At 60.9% G+C, this 13,078-nt stretch overlaps 2 protein-coding genes across 6 annotated transcripts in view; one reads left to right on the top strand and one right to left on the bottom strand.

Annotated features, from left to right (window-relative positions):
* EVL (Enah/Vasp-like) overlaps positions 1-3,952 on the top strand; it is a 182,733-nt gene extending 178,781 nt beyond the window's left edge. For all 5 annotated transcript variants that reach the window (XM_032287422.1, XM_032287420.1, XM_032287421.1 and 2 more), the window contains 3 exons: positions 940-1,006; positions 1,492-1,549; positions 3,409-3,952. In XM_032287422.1, coding sequence (XP_032143313.1) covers positions 940-1,006; positions 1,492-1,549; positions 3,409-3,446 — 163 coding nt within the window. In that variant the 3' untranslated portion in view covers positions 3,447-3,952. The remainder of the gene's footprint in view (positions 1-939; positions 1,007-1,491; positions 1,550-3,408) is intronic.
* Positions 3,670-10,906, bottom strand: DEGS2 (delta 4-desaturase, sphingolipid 2). The gene is made up of 3 exons (XM_032287424.1): positions 10,741-10,906; positions 8,804-9,546; positions 3,670-6,418 (listed from the first exon to the last, which is right to left on the bottom strand). Exons 1-3 carry the CDS (start codon positions 10,844-10,846, stop codon positions 6,272-6,274), a joined length of 996 nt encoding a protein of 331 aa, XP_032143315.1. The 5' UTR covers positions 10,847-10,906; the 3' UTR covers positions 3,670-6,271.
* Between the last annotated feature and the right edge of the window lie 2,172 nt (positions 10,907-13,078).

Here is a 13,078-nt window from a genome sequence, read left to right as displayed (position 1 = left end):
TGAGACCTTGTCTCAAATAAATAAAAATAAAATTCAAGTCAGTTACCTTAGTTCAGAAACTTTTCAAAGTAGTAGTCTATGAGAACTACTTCAAAAGAGCAAAACCAGCTGGGCAAGGTGTCTCACGACTGTAATCCCAGCACTTTGGGAGGCCGAGGCAGGTGGATCACCTGAGGTTGGAAGTTTGAGACCAGCCTGACCAACATGGAGAACACTGTCACTACTAAAAATACACAGCCGGGTATGGTGGCGCATGCCTGTAGTCCCAGCTGCTTGGGAGGCTGAGGAAGGAAAATTGCTTGAACCCGGGAGGCGGAGGTTGCAGTGAGCTGAGATTGCACCGTGGCACTCCAGCCTGGGCGATAAGAGTGAAACTGTCTCAAAAAAAAAAAAAAAGCGAAACCACATGGGAGGGTGTTTCTTAGGGGAGGTGTGCTGTGCCCTAGCCGGCTCCAGCACCAGGGACGCTGGTATGTGTCAGGAGCACACCTCCGAGCTGGTGTGAGCTCCGCAACATTACATTGTACTTCCTGCTGCCGCTGCTGCTTCCCTGAGCCCCAGTTCAACCTGGAGCATGAGCTCCCACCCTGAGGAGGAGGCTGTTGATACTGTTTTCTTTCCAGAGAGGCAACGGGTGGGTTCAGTGTCGTTGCTTAAGTTGCTACCTCTGCATAAGAGCTCTGATCAGAAAGCAGTTCCTTTGTTACCCCAGCCTTGGCTTTCGGGTTGGGAAGTATGGTCACAGTATCCCTGGAGAGCCTTTCGGGGTCAAGTAGTGTGAGGTGGCCAGAGTCCGAAGCAGCAGCCTCTGTGGAGTGAGGGGCGCAGATGGGCCTGGCCTGAGCTTGCCCTCTGCACAGCCAGCTTGCCTCACACCCGCCTCCAGCCAGGCACCCGCAGCCCTGCTCCCACTTACCTCACCCACCCTTCCTCTCCCAGGATGAAGCCTGCTGGGAGCGTGAATGACGTGGCCCTGGATGCCTTCGACTTGGACCGAATGAAGCAGGTGAGTGTGCCCTGTGCCCTTCTCAGATGCTGAGAGCAGCCAGCAGGCTGGGGACCGTCTCTGACCAGCACGGCCAGGCAGGCCCTGGGGGCCCACATGTGGCTGCCAAAAAGCCAGTCAGGGAGCAGCCATGACGGAAAGGGGGTGACCAAGCTTGTCCCTTGTCCCCAGCCTCTGCTGTCACCAGAACTAAGACGTCCCTCAACCTTTCTGGGCACCTCCCTTAGGCCCGCCTCGGGGGTTTTCTTCCCTAGGGCAGCCCTTAGTTTCAGCCACATCTGCCTGAGGGAGGCGGCTGCAGGATGTTTCCAGGCCTTGCACACTGTCCCCCCTCAGCGTGGGAAGGGGGCCGCAGGGAGGCAAGGGTGACAGATGTGACTCTGGAGAGGCCCAGGAAACCCTGACCCCTTTGAACATGGCCCAGCCCAGGCTGGCTTTTCTGTCTCCACTGCCTGTCCCTTCACCTGGATGCTCCTTTCCAATAGGAGATCCTAGAGGAGGTGGTCAGAGAGCTCCACAAGGTGAAGGAGGAGATCATCGATGGTGAGTGGAACCCCTGCTGGGGAGGGCGGCACCCAGGGGCTGCAGGACAGGGGTCCCTGTCACCCAGGGTGGGGGCCTGCAGTTTTGAGCAGAGCCCACCCTGTAAGAAATTTCATTCTTCTTACGATCTCTAGTTGAGGAAACAGGCTCAGGAAAGCTAAGTGACTTGCCTAAGAATGTGCAGCTCCCGGTGGCATGACATCCGAATCTGAGACCCTCCACAGCCCTGTGCACCTTCCCCGAGGTCCCACGTAGGAGGTGCATGGAGGGGCAGACCCCACATCATTACAAAGCCAGGTCTGGAGGAAGCCACCTGAGCATCTGTCATTTCACCCCCGATGGTTTATGTTGCCATCTTGATTCTGCCACCTCCAGTCACTCGTGTTGGGGTTCTGAGAGAAGCACTCTGCCTTCCTGGGGGTGCAGGGAGACCAAGGGCCACAGAAGCCCCTTCCAGGCCTGAGCCGCAGCCTGCCTGGCCTTGGGCTGGGGAGCAGGTGGGGAGCAGCCTCTGGCTCCGGAGCAGGGCGGGTCTCAGTGCATTACATCCGTCCTTCCGGTTCCCACCAGAGCCTTTGAGGGCGCTGGCTCAGATCTGCAGCCAGAGGAAAAGGGGGTGGGTCTGGGCAGGGCAGGCTTAGCCCTGGGTCAGAGCTGTGCAGTGCAGCCAGTGCCAGCTCCCACCTGCCTCCCCCACTAGGGCGATGAAGGCTCACACCTGGTGTGCAGCTGGGTCTGGCCCCGGGGACATTGCAGTGACCTGGGCAAAAGGGTCCCACAAGCACACAGGGTTGGAGGCTGATGGCAGAGGAAAGAGACAGGTAGGAGTCCGAAGACCCAGGCCTCCCCGCCTAGCCGGCCCGCCCTTGTTTGAGCAGAGAGCACTCAGTTCCTGTTTGTCCAGTTCGCCCAAAGGCCTGGGCTGGGGAGATAAGGAGTTAACAAATGAGGGAATGTGAGGCAGTCTACCCAGCTAACTGGTAACACCGCCTTACTGCTGGGCACCCTCCAGCCCCAGGCATAGCTGGTCAGAAACCAAGGGCCCTCCACAGCCTCTGCCTGTCACAGGTACAGCCCCAGGAAACCACCCTGGCTGAGAGCCCAGGAAGGGGTAGGCATGGGCCATGCCAGGGGCTCTGCGAAGCAGCTCCCTGTGGCTGGGGGATGCCACCCCCCCGCCTTGCCCTGGCTGTTGGCTCTTGCCCCAACAGGGTCCATCCAGGGAGAGGCCTGAGCTGGCATAGAGGAGGGGGAGTCAGGGAGGAGACAGATAGCAGAGCAAGGAGGGAAAGGCCCAAATTTGGGAGGCGGGGAGTTGGAGCACTAGCTTGGGGTGGGGAGAAAGCCAGGAGACAAGAGAGGCCCCTGTGTCTCCTGGGGAGTGAGCAGAGCCAGGGCCAGGACTTCCTGCTGCCCCTGCAGGAGCAGGGAGGGCGGAACCTCAGCCTCCACTCTGTTGGGGGAAGGGCTCCCAGGCCCCTGGCACCTCGATAGCCACCTGTCCAGAGCCTACAAAGATCCTGCATCCCCACGCAGAGCAGCTCCTCACACCAGGGTCCCAGTACCCACCATGCCTCAGCAGCAGTGAGCCACAGGCAGGGCACCAGCATCTGTCCTGAGCCAGGTCCTCCCCTAACAGGGGCAGTGGCAGCAGGGGCCACCACAGGAGGAATGGCGGATGAGCCCCCAAAGCGTCTTGTCATCATCCCAGAGGTCTGCGCCAAAGCCTGGGTGGGGCTCCCAGGGAATGGGGCAGGGGCAGATGCCAGGCAGGTCCACGCCAGGGGTGCGGGGCCCTGATGAGGAGCTGGACTGCACTCACCATGGCTGCACCTGAGCCGCCACCACCTGTCCCACAGCCATCAGGCAGGAGCTGAGTGGGATCAGCACCACGTAAGGGGTCAGCCGCGCTGCGCTGAGATGTCGAGCCCATCTGGCGACGGAGGACAGCCAGGAGCCCAGCCAGCCCCAGACTCCAGCGCACCAGAGCACGCACGGGAGCGTAGGTGCACTGCCGAGAAACCTCCCGACCTGTGATCACACGTTACAGTGAGGAAACCAAGTGCAACTCCTGGATTTTTTTAGATTCTACCTGACACAGAACACCAGGTCTACTTGTCTTTTTTGTATTTTATATTTGCTTATTTAAGTGTACATTTCTTTTGGTTTATAGAGAGACACCCCTAAATCACCTGCTTCATTAGATGGTTTCCAGGTTTTCTCCCAGGTGACGCTGTTAGCGCCTCAGCTGGCAGTGACAGCGGCCCGGTGTGGCGCCACCGTGCACTGCAGAGCTGTCCAGCGCAGCTCCGTCCCCAGCGATCATGGTGTTGAAATTGTCTGTCATGCACCACGGTGTCTGTGTTCACACAGTAATAAAGGTTTACTGTCCGCACCCTCGCACTCAGGATCTCACGTTGGTCCTTCACACTCGGTGAAGAGCCTGGGACCACCGTGACCAGGAGTCGTAGGAGCAAGATGGTGGTCTTGGACAGAAAGTTGGGCTCAGAGCATTCCCAAGCCCAGGAAGGGTGGGCTGGTGTCCTGGAGCTGGGCCTCAGGACCCCCAGGAAGATGGCCCTTAAGTGCAGCCCACACCCCCGAGCTCCACAGGACTCTGTGCGCATTCTGACGACAGGGCCCCATGAGCACCCTGTCCAGGGGAGGGATGGACGTGGGGCTCAGTAGACACCGGGCAGATGCAAGGCAGCTTTGCCTGCTCCTCGGGTCCACAAAGTCTCTGGGGAGGACCACCTGGCCTGCAATGGCCTGTCCCAGGCCCCTGCCCTGAAGCAGCAGCCAGAGACAGAGGCTCTGACCCTTGGCTTCTAGGACCCAGGGTCACCAACAGGCTGGCCTTGAGATCCTGTGACCGTTCATGCCCCAGTTCTCCCACATGACCCCCCACAGCCACCAAGAGCAGTGTGCCCAGCAGCCCCCAAGGGCCATGGCAGGGAAGGGAGCACTGGCGTATTGGGACCCAGTGGCTGATGTCAAGGGCCAGCTCCTGCTCCTGACACACTGCACCTCCCTGGGCTTCCCAGCAGCCCTAGTGACAGGAATATGACTGTTCTGCCCCTTAGGAGGCAAGGCACCACGGTCTGGTGGCACTTTTAACCCAGGACCTGCAGACCACAGCTCAGAGCTGCTCTCTCCTGCTTCCCCCCAGGCCAGGAGTCCTGTAGTCTCCCGGAGAGCTCCAAGGACAATCTTCAGAACCACCCTCTAAACCTGGGCCTGGCCTCCAGCTTGTGGACGAGGCCTGGACATGCCCCTTTGTGCTGTCTGAAGAAAAGTGCTGGACAAGGCGCCCCTCAGACACAGCAGGAGGAGCGGGTGCTCTGGGGCTCCCGTCAGCCTGTGAGTGGGCCTGTGTGTACAGGGAGGGGCCGCCCAGCTCAAAGTCTTCGTGCGGGGCCAGTGGTGCTTCCTTCACAGAACAAATTCTGGGCTCAGGTTGCTTCCCTGTGCCACTCAGCAGGCTGCCCAGGGACAAGGGAGCCTGGCACCATGCGAGGCCACTCCCAGGTGTGGGGGAAGGCCTCCATCTCCCAAGTCAGCAGGGACAGCCCCTGGGACCCTACTCATGGCAAGGCCTTCAAGCCCTGACTGCAGCCTCGGTCTCCCTTCCTAAGTCCTGGAGGCTGAGGCTGCCTTCCCCAGGGCTGTGGTGGAAGCAGCAGGACTGGGCCCCTCCATCTCTCTCTGGCAGGGAGGGCCTCACCCAGGCACCCCTCCTACTGCCTACCTACCTCTAGGACATCAGGACCCACCCCAGCCCAGCCCTCCAGGAGAAGACAACCTCTTACATTCCAGCTGTGCCTTCTGCCTTTCTATAGAAAGGACCCACACATAGCCCACTTCACACAGACTCCCAGGACGCTGCCTGGCCTACATCCCTCTGAGCTGTGGCTCACCGGCGCATTCACCTGCCCAGCCAGCCCCTCCTCTAAGCTGGTGTGGGAGACAGACCCTCTGTGGGCTCCAGGACACTCCCCGTGCCGGAAGGCACAGGGAGAGCAGGAAGTGAACAGACCCAAGGAGTGGGGACGAGGCAGGTAGTTTGGGTTCCAGGCTGGGGAGCCAGCCTCTGCAGGGCTCAGCCAGGCAAGGGAGGAGCCGGAGATTCGGGGCCACACAGATGACCAAAATGAGCTTTCTGCTGTCCACACCTCAGTGTGTGTTCACATGGTAGTGGCAGGCCCTCAGGGACACTGCCCAGCAGCAGGCACCATCCTGCAAAGAGCCAGGAGCGCACACGGGACCTGGGCCTGGCCTGGAGGAAGCGGCACTCAGGCCTCAAGCTCCACCCGCCGGGGCAGCCCAGTGCCCCATTCTCTGGGGCCAGGCTCCAGCCCACAGCACCCCCTCAGAAGCACAATCCATGGGCTGTGAAACAGACGCCAGGTTTAATGGACGGCGCAGGCACCCCAAGAAGTCAGCTCTGTGGGTACTGTGGGCTCAGAGCACCCCGGTCACCACGGGCAGGTCCAGGCCTTGCCCGGTGAGGGACGGAAAGGGAGGGCCACTGCGAAGGTCCAGGGTGAGTCCACGAGCAGATAGAGCCCTGCAGCCCACACTGCTGTGGCCAGGTGTGCTGTGCAGGACGCTCTGAGGGGACAAGGGCAGCAGCCCGGGGCGCAGGAAGGAAATACATCCCCTCAGAGCTGGGGTGAGAGGCCAGAGGGGCAGGTGGGGGATGATGGCCACCAGGAGGCAGCCTCACAGGCCATCCTTTGCGAGCCTGTACACCCGCTTCACCCTGGCATAGGGCCCCAGGGAGTCCTGAAACACAAAATCCCAGAGCACCCTCACCCATGAGGAGTGCTGCGGCAGGTGGTCGTAGTACTCGGGCGCGATCTTCCGCACCTGTGGAGAGGAGGTGGGGCTCAGAGGCTGGTTTCCCTCGGGGCCACATGGGCAAGCACACAGGCACACCTGAGCACGTGCTGCTCTTGCACACACTCATGCACAGACATGTTTGCTCACATACACACAGGTGTACATGCATGCACACACATCACAGCCTCCGGGGTGCCCATGTCCAGCTCAGCCAAACACGGGGCCACCCCCTGTAGTCCTCCCTGCCACCATCATCCCCCACCTCCCTGGGTACCCAGAAGGCTGGTGCTCCCTGCTGGAGTGCCCTGCCCCAAGTGGTAGTTGCAGAATTCAGTGCACCACTCCACTTGACCCCACCCCACTTCCTGATCCACAGACCCCACTGCTGGGGTAGCAGCTGAGGCATAGCCCACCTGAGTCCTGCCAGGCCACAGGGTCACACCCATGCTCCTCAGCCCAGTGACCCGCCAACAGTGACCTCAGCATCAGCGAGCCGAGGAAAGTGCTTGTCACTTTCCAAAGGCCTCTTGAGCACCTGCTAACCCCTCCAGCCTTTGCTCTGCACCAACACCCCCACTGCCTCCTCCAGGAAGTGCTCCCAGCTTCAGTGCCTGCAACTGCACCACCACCATGCCACCCCACTGCTCAGCAACTCCCATCACAGGATGCCCTTCCTGCCCCCTCTGCACCCCGTCACCTCCTAAGGATGCTCTCAGGATGCAGGGGATCCAGCCGCAAAACCTGGACAGCAGGGCCATGGGAAGCAAAGCCAGCACCAGGCACTCGAAGCCTTGCACTTTGCTTGAGAGAGGTAAAGGCTCGTGATTAACAGCAGCACTCTCACTCTGTCACCTCCTGAGGTGGGCACCTCTCCCCCTGCACCTGTCACCTCCTGAGACAGGCACCTCTCCCTTCTGTGCCCCATCACCACCCAAGGTGGGCACCCCTCCCCCTGCGCCCCGTCACCTCCCGAGGCGGGCAGCTCCCCCCCTGCGCCCCGTCACCTCCCTTATCGGGCAGCTCCCCCCCTGCACCCGTCACCTCCCGAGGCGGGCAGCTCTCCCCCTGCACCCCTCACCTCCTGAGTCTGGCACCTCTCCCCTCTGTGCCCCATCACCACCCGAGGCGGGCACCTCTCTCCTCTGCACCCCATCACCTCCTGAGGCGGGCACCTCTCTCCTCTGCACCCCATCACCTCCTGAGGCGGGCAGCTATCCCCATGCCCTGTCGCTTCCCAAGGTGGGCACCACTCCCCTCTGTACCCTGTCACCTCCCGAGGTGGGCATCTCTCTCCCCCTGCACCTCTGCCTTTTTATCTATACAACAGGGATAATGGATGGGAAGGCAGCTGCTTCCTGGGCTGTAGTGAGGTTCAAGCGAGATAGTCCCCAGTGCAGAGCACCGCCTTGGTACTGCCAGCCAGAAAGGAGGGCACAGGCCACAGCCCAGGCTTGGAACCGGTCGGAGGGATTCGAGTCACACGGGCCAGGACGCACACACAACACGTTCAGGGACTCATGCACAAACACCTGCACAACTAGGCAAGTGCTCACACGTAACCACATGCAGAGCATGTATGCACGCTCAGGCACACATGCAAGTACCTGCATACGTGCAAATACTAGGCACCCACACATAATCACAGGGCAAACACGCTCACACAGACATGTGCACACAGAGGCGCTCTCAGGTGCCTGAACACCCCAGTGCCACCTTCTCCTGCCCCCTTTGCTGCAGGCCACTCCAGTTCTTTTCAGGCAGCCAGAGGCCACTAAGGCGCAGGCTGGCAATGGCTAAGGGATGGCTCCTCCTCCCCTTCCCCTTCGTCCTTTCTTGTTCGGAAATTCTCCAGCTCCCAGTCTCTCAAGGCAGAGGTGCCCAGCCCTGCGGCTTCCGCTCCCCATCAGCTCTGGCCAAGCCCCTTGGGCTGTGAAGGGCAAGGCCTGCCCTGTCCTCTCTGGGCCCTGGAGGGACACAGGGCAATGACAAGGAATAAGCAGGGACAGAGTCTGCAGATGGTGCTTCCACACAGTGTCACTAATGCCGCCCTGCTTCAAGGAAGAGGAAGCTGGGGCACAGAGAGGGTAAGCAGCTTGCCAGAGGAAACACAGCCCTCTGGCATACTTCATGGCAAGCTTCAAGCAGCCTCCACTGTGAAATGCCTCTCAGACCCTGCCTCCCTGAATTTGCTTCAGCCTCCAGCAGAGGACTCACCTGTGTTGCGTTGCCTTTCCTCCTGCCCTGGGGCAAGTGTGAGCGGCCATGCTATGACCAGCACCAAAACGGAGACGTCGCTGGGCATGGCCCAAGGCCCTCCTGGGCCCCTACCTCCTCAGATGGCCATGCAGCCCTGCTCTGCCCTGCCGCAGCCCTGCTCTGCCCTGCCACAGCCCTGCCACCCCAGCCACATACCAGGGGCAGGTTGCAGCCTGGGATGCTGGGGAAGTCGTGGTGCTCCACGTGGTAGCCCACATTGAAGGTGATCCAGTTGAGGGGCCCGTAGTAGGAGTAGGTCTCGTGGCCCTTGAGGAACATGTAGTGCTCGGCCACGAAGTGGCCTGAGATGGGGTGCAGGCCCAGGCCCAGGAAGGAGCTGGCCAGCAGGTAGACCACAGGCTTGAGCCCCCACAGGGCAAAGATGGCCACGTCCGCCACCAGCTGCACCAGTGCATTGAGCACCTCCATGCGGGTCACGGCCCTGGGGTGGACACAGAGCGGCCGCAGTGAGTAGAAGAAGGGCTGCAGCACCAGCCAGAGCAGCTTGCGGGTGGGCGTGCAAAAGAACCAGCCCTCCAGGCGCGTGGGCACGTCCACATCCAGTCCGTCGCCACCCAGGTAGCGGTGGTGGTCCACGTGGTACTTCTTGAAGGAGGCGGCGTAGGGCACACCCACAGGCAGGTTAGCGAACACGGCCAGCCAGCGGTTGCGCGCAGCACAACTGGTGCCAAAGGCTGCATTGTGTGAGATGTCGTGGATGGCCAGTGTCAGCGAGTGGTTCACGCAGCCGCCAAGGGTGTAGGCCCAGAACAGCAGCCAGCGCCAGGCCAGCCCGCGCACCAGCCAGCAGGCCAGCAGCTGCGCCAGCACCAGCGCCAGCACCGTCCACTTGAGGCTCGGGTCCGGCCGCATCAGGGCCTTGATGGCCGGGTACTTGGCTGCAGGGAAGACGGGGAGGTGTGAGGCCCTGCCCAGTGGGGCTGCTCCCCGCCCTCCTCCGCACGCTTCTTCCCACGGCAGTGGCCGAGGAGAGAGGGTGGGAGCAGCCAGCAAACCTCGCTGGTCCCTTTGCCCCTGGACACAGAGGCCAGTCACACTCAGTGCTGCCCGAGGGCCTGCTGCCTCCTGCCCTGGCCGAGCCTTATCCTGCCAGACTCAGAGGGCAAGACTCCAGCAGGGGCGCATGCAGCCCACACTGGCCTTCCACATCCCAGCTGTTCCCACCCCGCAGGTCCAGGCCAGCGGGGATGCCGCAGAGGCTGTGCCTGAGTGCTGCCTGTGTGCTTCCTGGGGGGGGGCCTCAGCCCGGGGGTGCGTGCCTAGCGCCTGCAGCAAAGTAGTCCCAGGTAGGGAAGCAGTGTCTCCTGTGTAGCAGGCCAAGGGGGCCTACCGGCAGCTCCCGCTCAGGAAGGCTCTGGCCCAGGCACAGGACCAAGGAAGTCGCATGCAAAGTCTCATTTGCCTGCCTGGATGTAGGCGGACTGCAAACCCGAGGGCTCTACTGCCTCCCTCTCACCCAGGGATGCCCCCCACCCCCAGGGCAGTGGCCAACCCTCCTGGGGACCTGCCAGTTCCAGGCCTACCCCCACCCCATCCTGTCTTTCCCAGGCAACCAGTCTCTGCTTCCTCTTGGAAGGAGGCCAAGCCTCGGGGCAAGAGGGAGGGGCAGACCACACCTGGTCAGGTGAGCCACACACCCAGGTGAGCTCTGGGGAGGGTAGGCCCAGGCCTCCAGCGCTTGGGTACAGGCAAGCATAGGCCACTCCTGTGCCCCTCAGAGGCGAGAGCCACAACAGAGCCTGGCAACCCTGACCTTGGAGAGTGGGCCTCAGTTTCCCCATCTGCTGAACCAAGATACTAAGTTCTACCTGTGTGGGGCACCCTCAGGGTCCCTCACCATGCCCTGTACAGCCCACCTTCAGGGAGCTCCGTGCCCTTCCTGCTTTTCCCAGCACCTTGAAGGACTCAGCTGCCCCTCCGAGCCCCAGCCTTCCCTCAGGGGCTCCACTCTGGACCACCAGAGAGAGGAGAAACCTGCACACAGGAGGACAGCAGTGCCCGCCCAGCCCAGCTGTGGGCTGGTCCTGTCTCCCACAGACCCCAGAAACAGCCACTGGGCCGGCACATCCTACAGGCATGCCCCATTTTTTCGAGTGTGTCTGCCAAGGTGTTTCCAGACTGGGAGCAAGTAATTGGACTGAGTGGGGAAGGCCCACCCTCAATGTGGGCCAGCACCATCCAATCAGCTGGGGCCCCAACAGAACAAAAAAGCAGAGGCAAAGGTTTTCCCTCCCTCCTCTCCTTCCCCCCTCTTCTCCCCTTCTCTCCTTCCCTCCCTCCTCTCCTTCCCCCCCTTCCCTCCCTCTCTCCTTCCCCCTCTTCCCTCTTCCCCTCCTTACCCCCTTTCCTCCTTCCCCCTTCCCTTCCCCCCTCTTCCTCCCCTCCTTCCCCTCTCTCCTTCCCCCTTCCCCCCCCTCCTTCCCCCTCTCTTCCCCCTCTCTCCTTCCCCCTCTTCCCTCCTTCCCCCCTCTCTCCTTCCCCTCCTTCCTCCCTCCCTCTCTCCTTCCCCTCCCTCCTTCCCCGCCTCCCCTCCTTCCCCGCCTCCCCTCCTCCCTCCCTCTCTTCTTCCCCTCCCCTCCTTCCCCGCCTCCCCTCCTTCCCCGCCTCCCCTCCTTCCCCGCCTCCCCTCCTTCCCCTCCCTCCTTCCTCCCTCTCTCCTTCCCCTCCTCCCCTCCTTCCCCGCCTCCCCTCCTTCCCTCCCTCTCTTGGAGCTGCAACACGTACGCTTCTCTAGTCCTTGGATATCAGAACTCCAGCCTTTGGACTCCAGGAACTACATCATTACCCCCCACCCCCATCTGCTCTCAGGCCTTCACTATCATACTAAGCTCTCTGGTTCTGAGGCCCTGCGACCCAGACTGAACCATGCTACCCCTGCTGCCACCCCTGGGTCTCCAGCTTGCAGACGGTCTGTCACGGGACTTTACAGCCTCCATAATCACAGGAGCCAATTCCCCTAATACATCCACTATTTGGATGGATGGAGGATGGATGGATGGATAGATAAAGCCAGGCATGGTGGCTTACACTATAATCTCAGCACTTTGGGAGGCTGAGGCAGGAGGTTTGCTTGAGCCCAAGAGGTCAGAATCAGCCTGGGCAACATTGCAAGACCTTATCTATGTGAAAAGTTTAAAAATTAGCCAGGTATGGTGGTATGCACCTGTGGTCCCAGCTATTTGGGAGGCTGAGGTGGAGGATTGCTTGAGCTCAGGAGCTCAAGGCTGCAGCTCACTGCACTCCAGCCTGGATGACAGTAATGGCAAAAACAGAGAGTGTTGGGGGGGGGGGGGGGGGGGGGGAGGGGGAGGGGGGGGGGGGGGTGGGGAGAGAGGGGGAGAGAGAAAGAGAGAGGAGACAGATTCTATTGGTTCTGTCTCTCTGGAGAACACTGACTAATATGGGGCCTCTACCAGGGGCTCAAGGAAAGGGGGACAGGGAGAATGGGTGGGATTGAGGGGGGAGTCAGTCAGTTCCATGGCCTTGGGTCCTATCTTCTCTAGGCCACAGGAGAGGGGGAAAGATCAAGGCAGAGAAGGACAGGGAGAGACACAGCTCCCTGGGAGCCCCACCAGGAATCGCAGGCCAGCATGGGCTCTGGCTGGATACCCAAATCTGGCCCAGCCTGGGGGCTCTGCCCTGCTGTGGGCACTCAGCTGACCTCAGGTGTGACTCTGGCCTCCCAGACCTCCAGCCTGGATGGCAGGAGGACACATGTGCCTTGAGGGTTCCCTGCTCCATAAGGCAGCACAGAGCCCCACTTGCACAGCCACCTGGAACCAAGATAAACAGACCCACACAGACAGTCTCCAGAAGTGACCCCAGTGGGGCACAAGGCATCTGGGCAGGTGGCCATGAAAAACAACTGTTGCTAGAAGTTACCCTGTCCAGGCAGAACACAGAAAGGATGGGTCTGAGGTCCGGGGAGGCACAAAGAAGGGCCCACCAAGGTGCAGCAAGGCTGACAGAGCCAAGACTTGAACTCAGGACCCCCAACTTCAGGCCTGCACAATCCTGAGCAGGGCCCTGATGTGGACTCAGACTCCATCAGCACCGATCTAGTGCTTGGCTACACTGCCACAAAGCACCCAGAGAAAAACCTGGATCGGGGCTGGGCACTTTGGGAGTCTGAGGCAGACGGATCACCTGAGGTCAGGAGTTCCGGACCAGCCTGGCCAACATGGTGAAACCCCATCTCTACTAAAAATACAAAATTATGCCGGGCGTGGTGGCTCAAGCCTGTAATCCCAGCACTTTGGGAGGCAGAGGCGGGTGGATCACAAGGTCAAGAGATCAAGACCATCCTGGTCAACATGGTGAAACCCCGTCTCTACTAAAAATACAAAAAATTAGCTGGGCATGGTGGTTCATGCCTGTAATCCCAGCTACTCAGGAGGCTGAGGCAGGAGA

This window comes from Sapajus apella, unplaced genomic scaffold (assembly GCF_009761245.1).
Source record: "Sapajus apella isolate SASKATOON/1434 unplaced genomic scaffold, GSC_monkey_1.0 scaffold20, whole genome shotgun sequence".
NCBI classification, from domain to species: Eukaryota; Metazoa; Chordata; class Mammalia; order Primates; family Cebidae; genus Sapajus; species Sapajus apella.
This window is presented reverse-complemented; position numbering and strand designations above follow the sequence as displayed.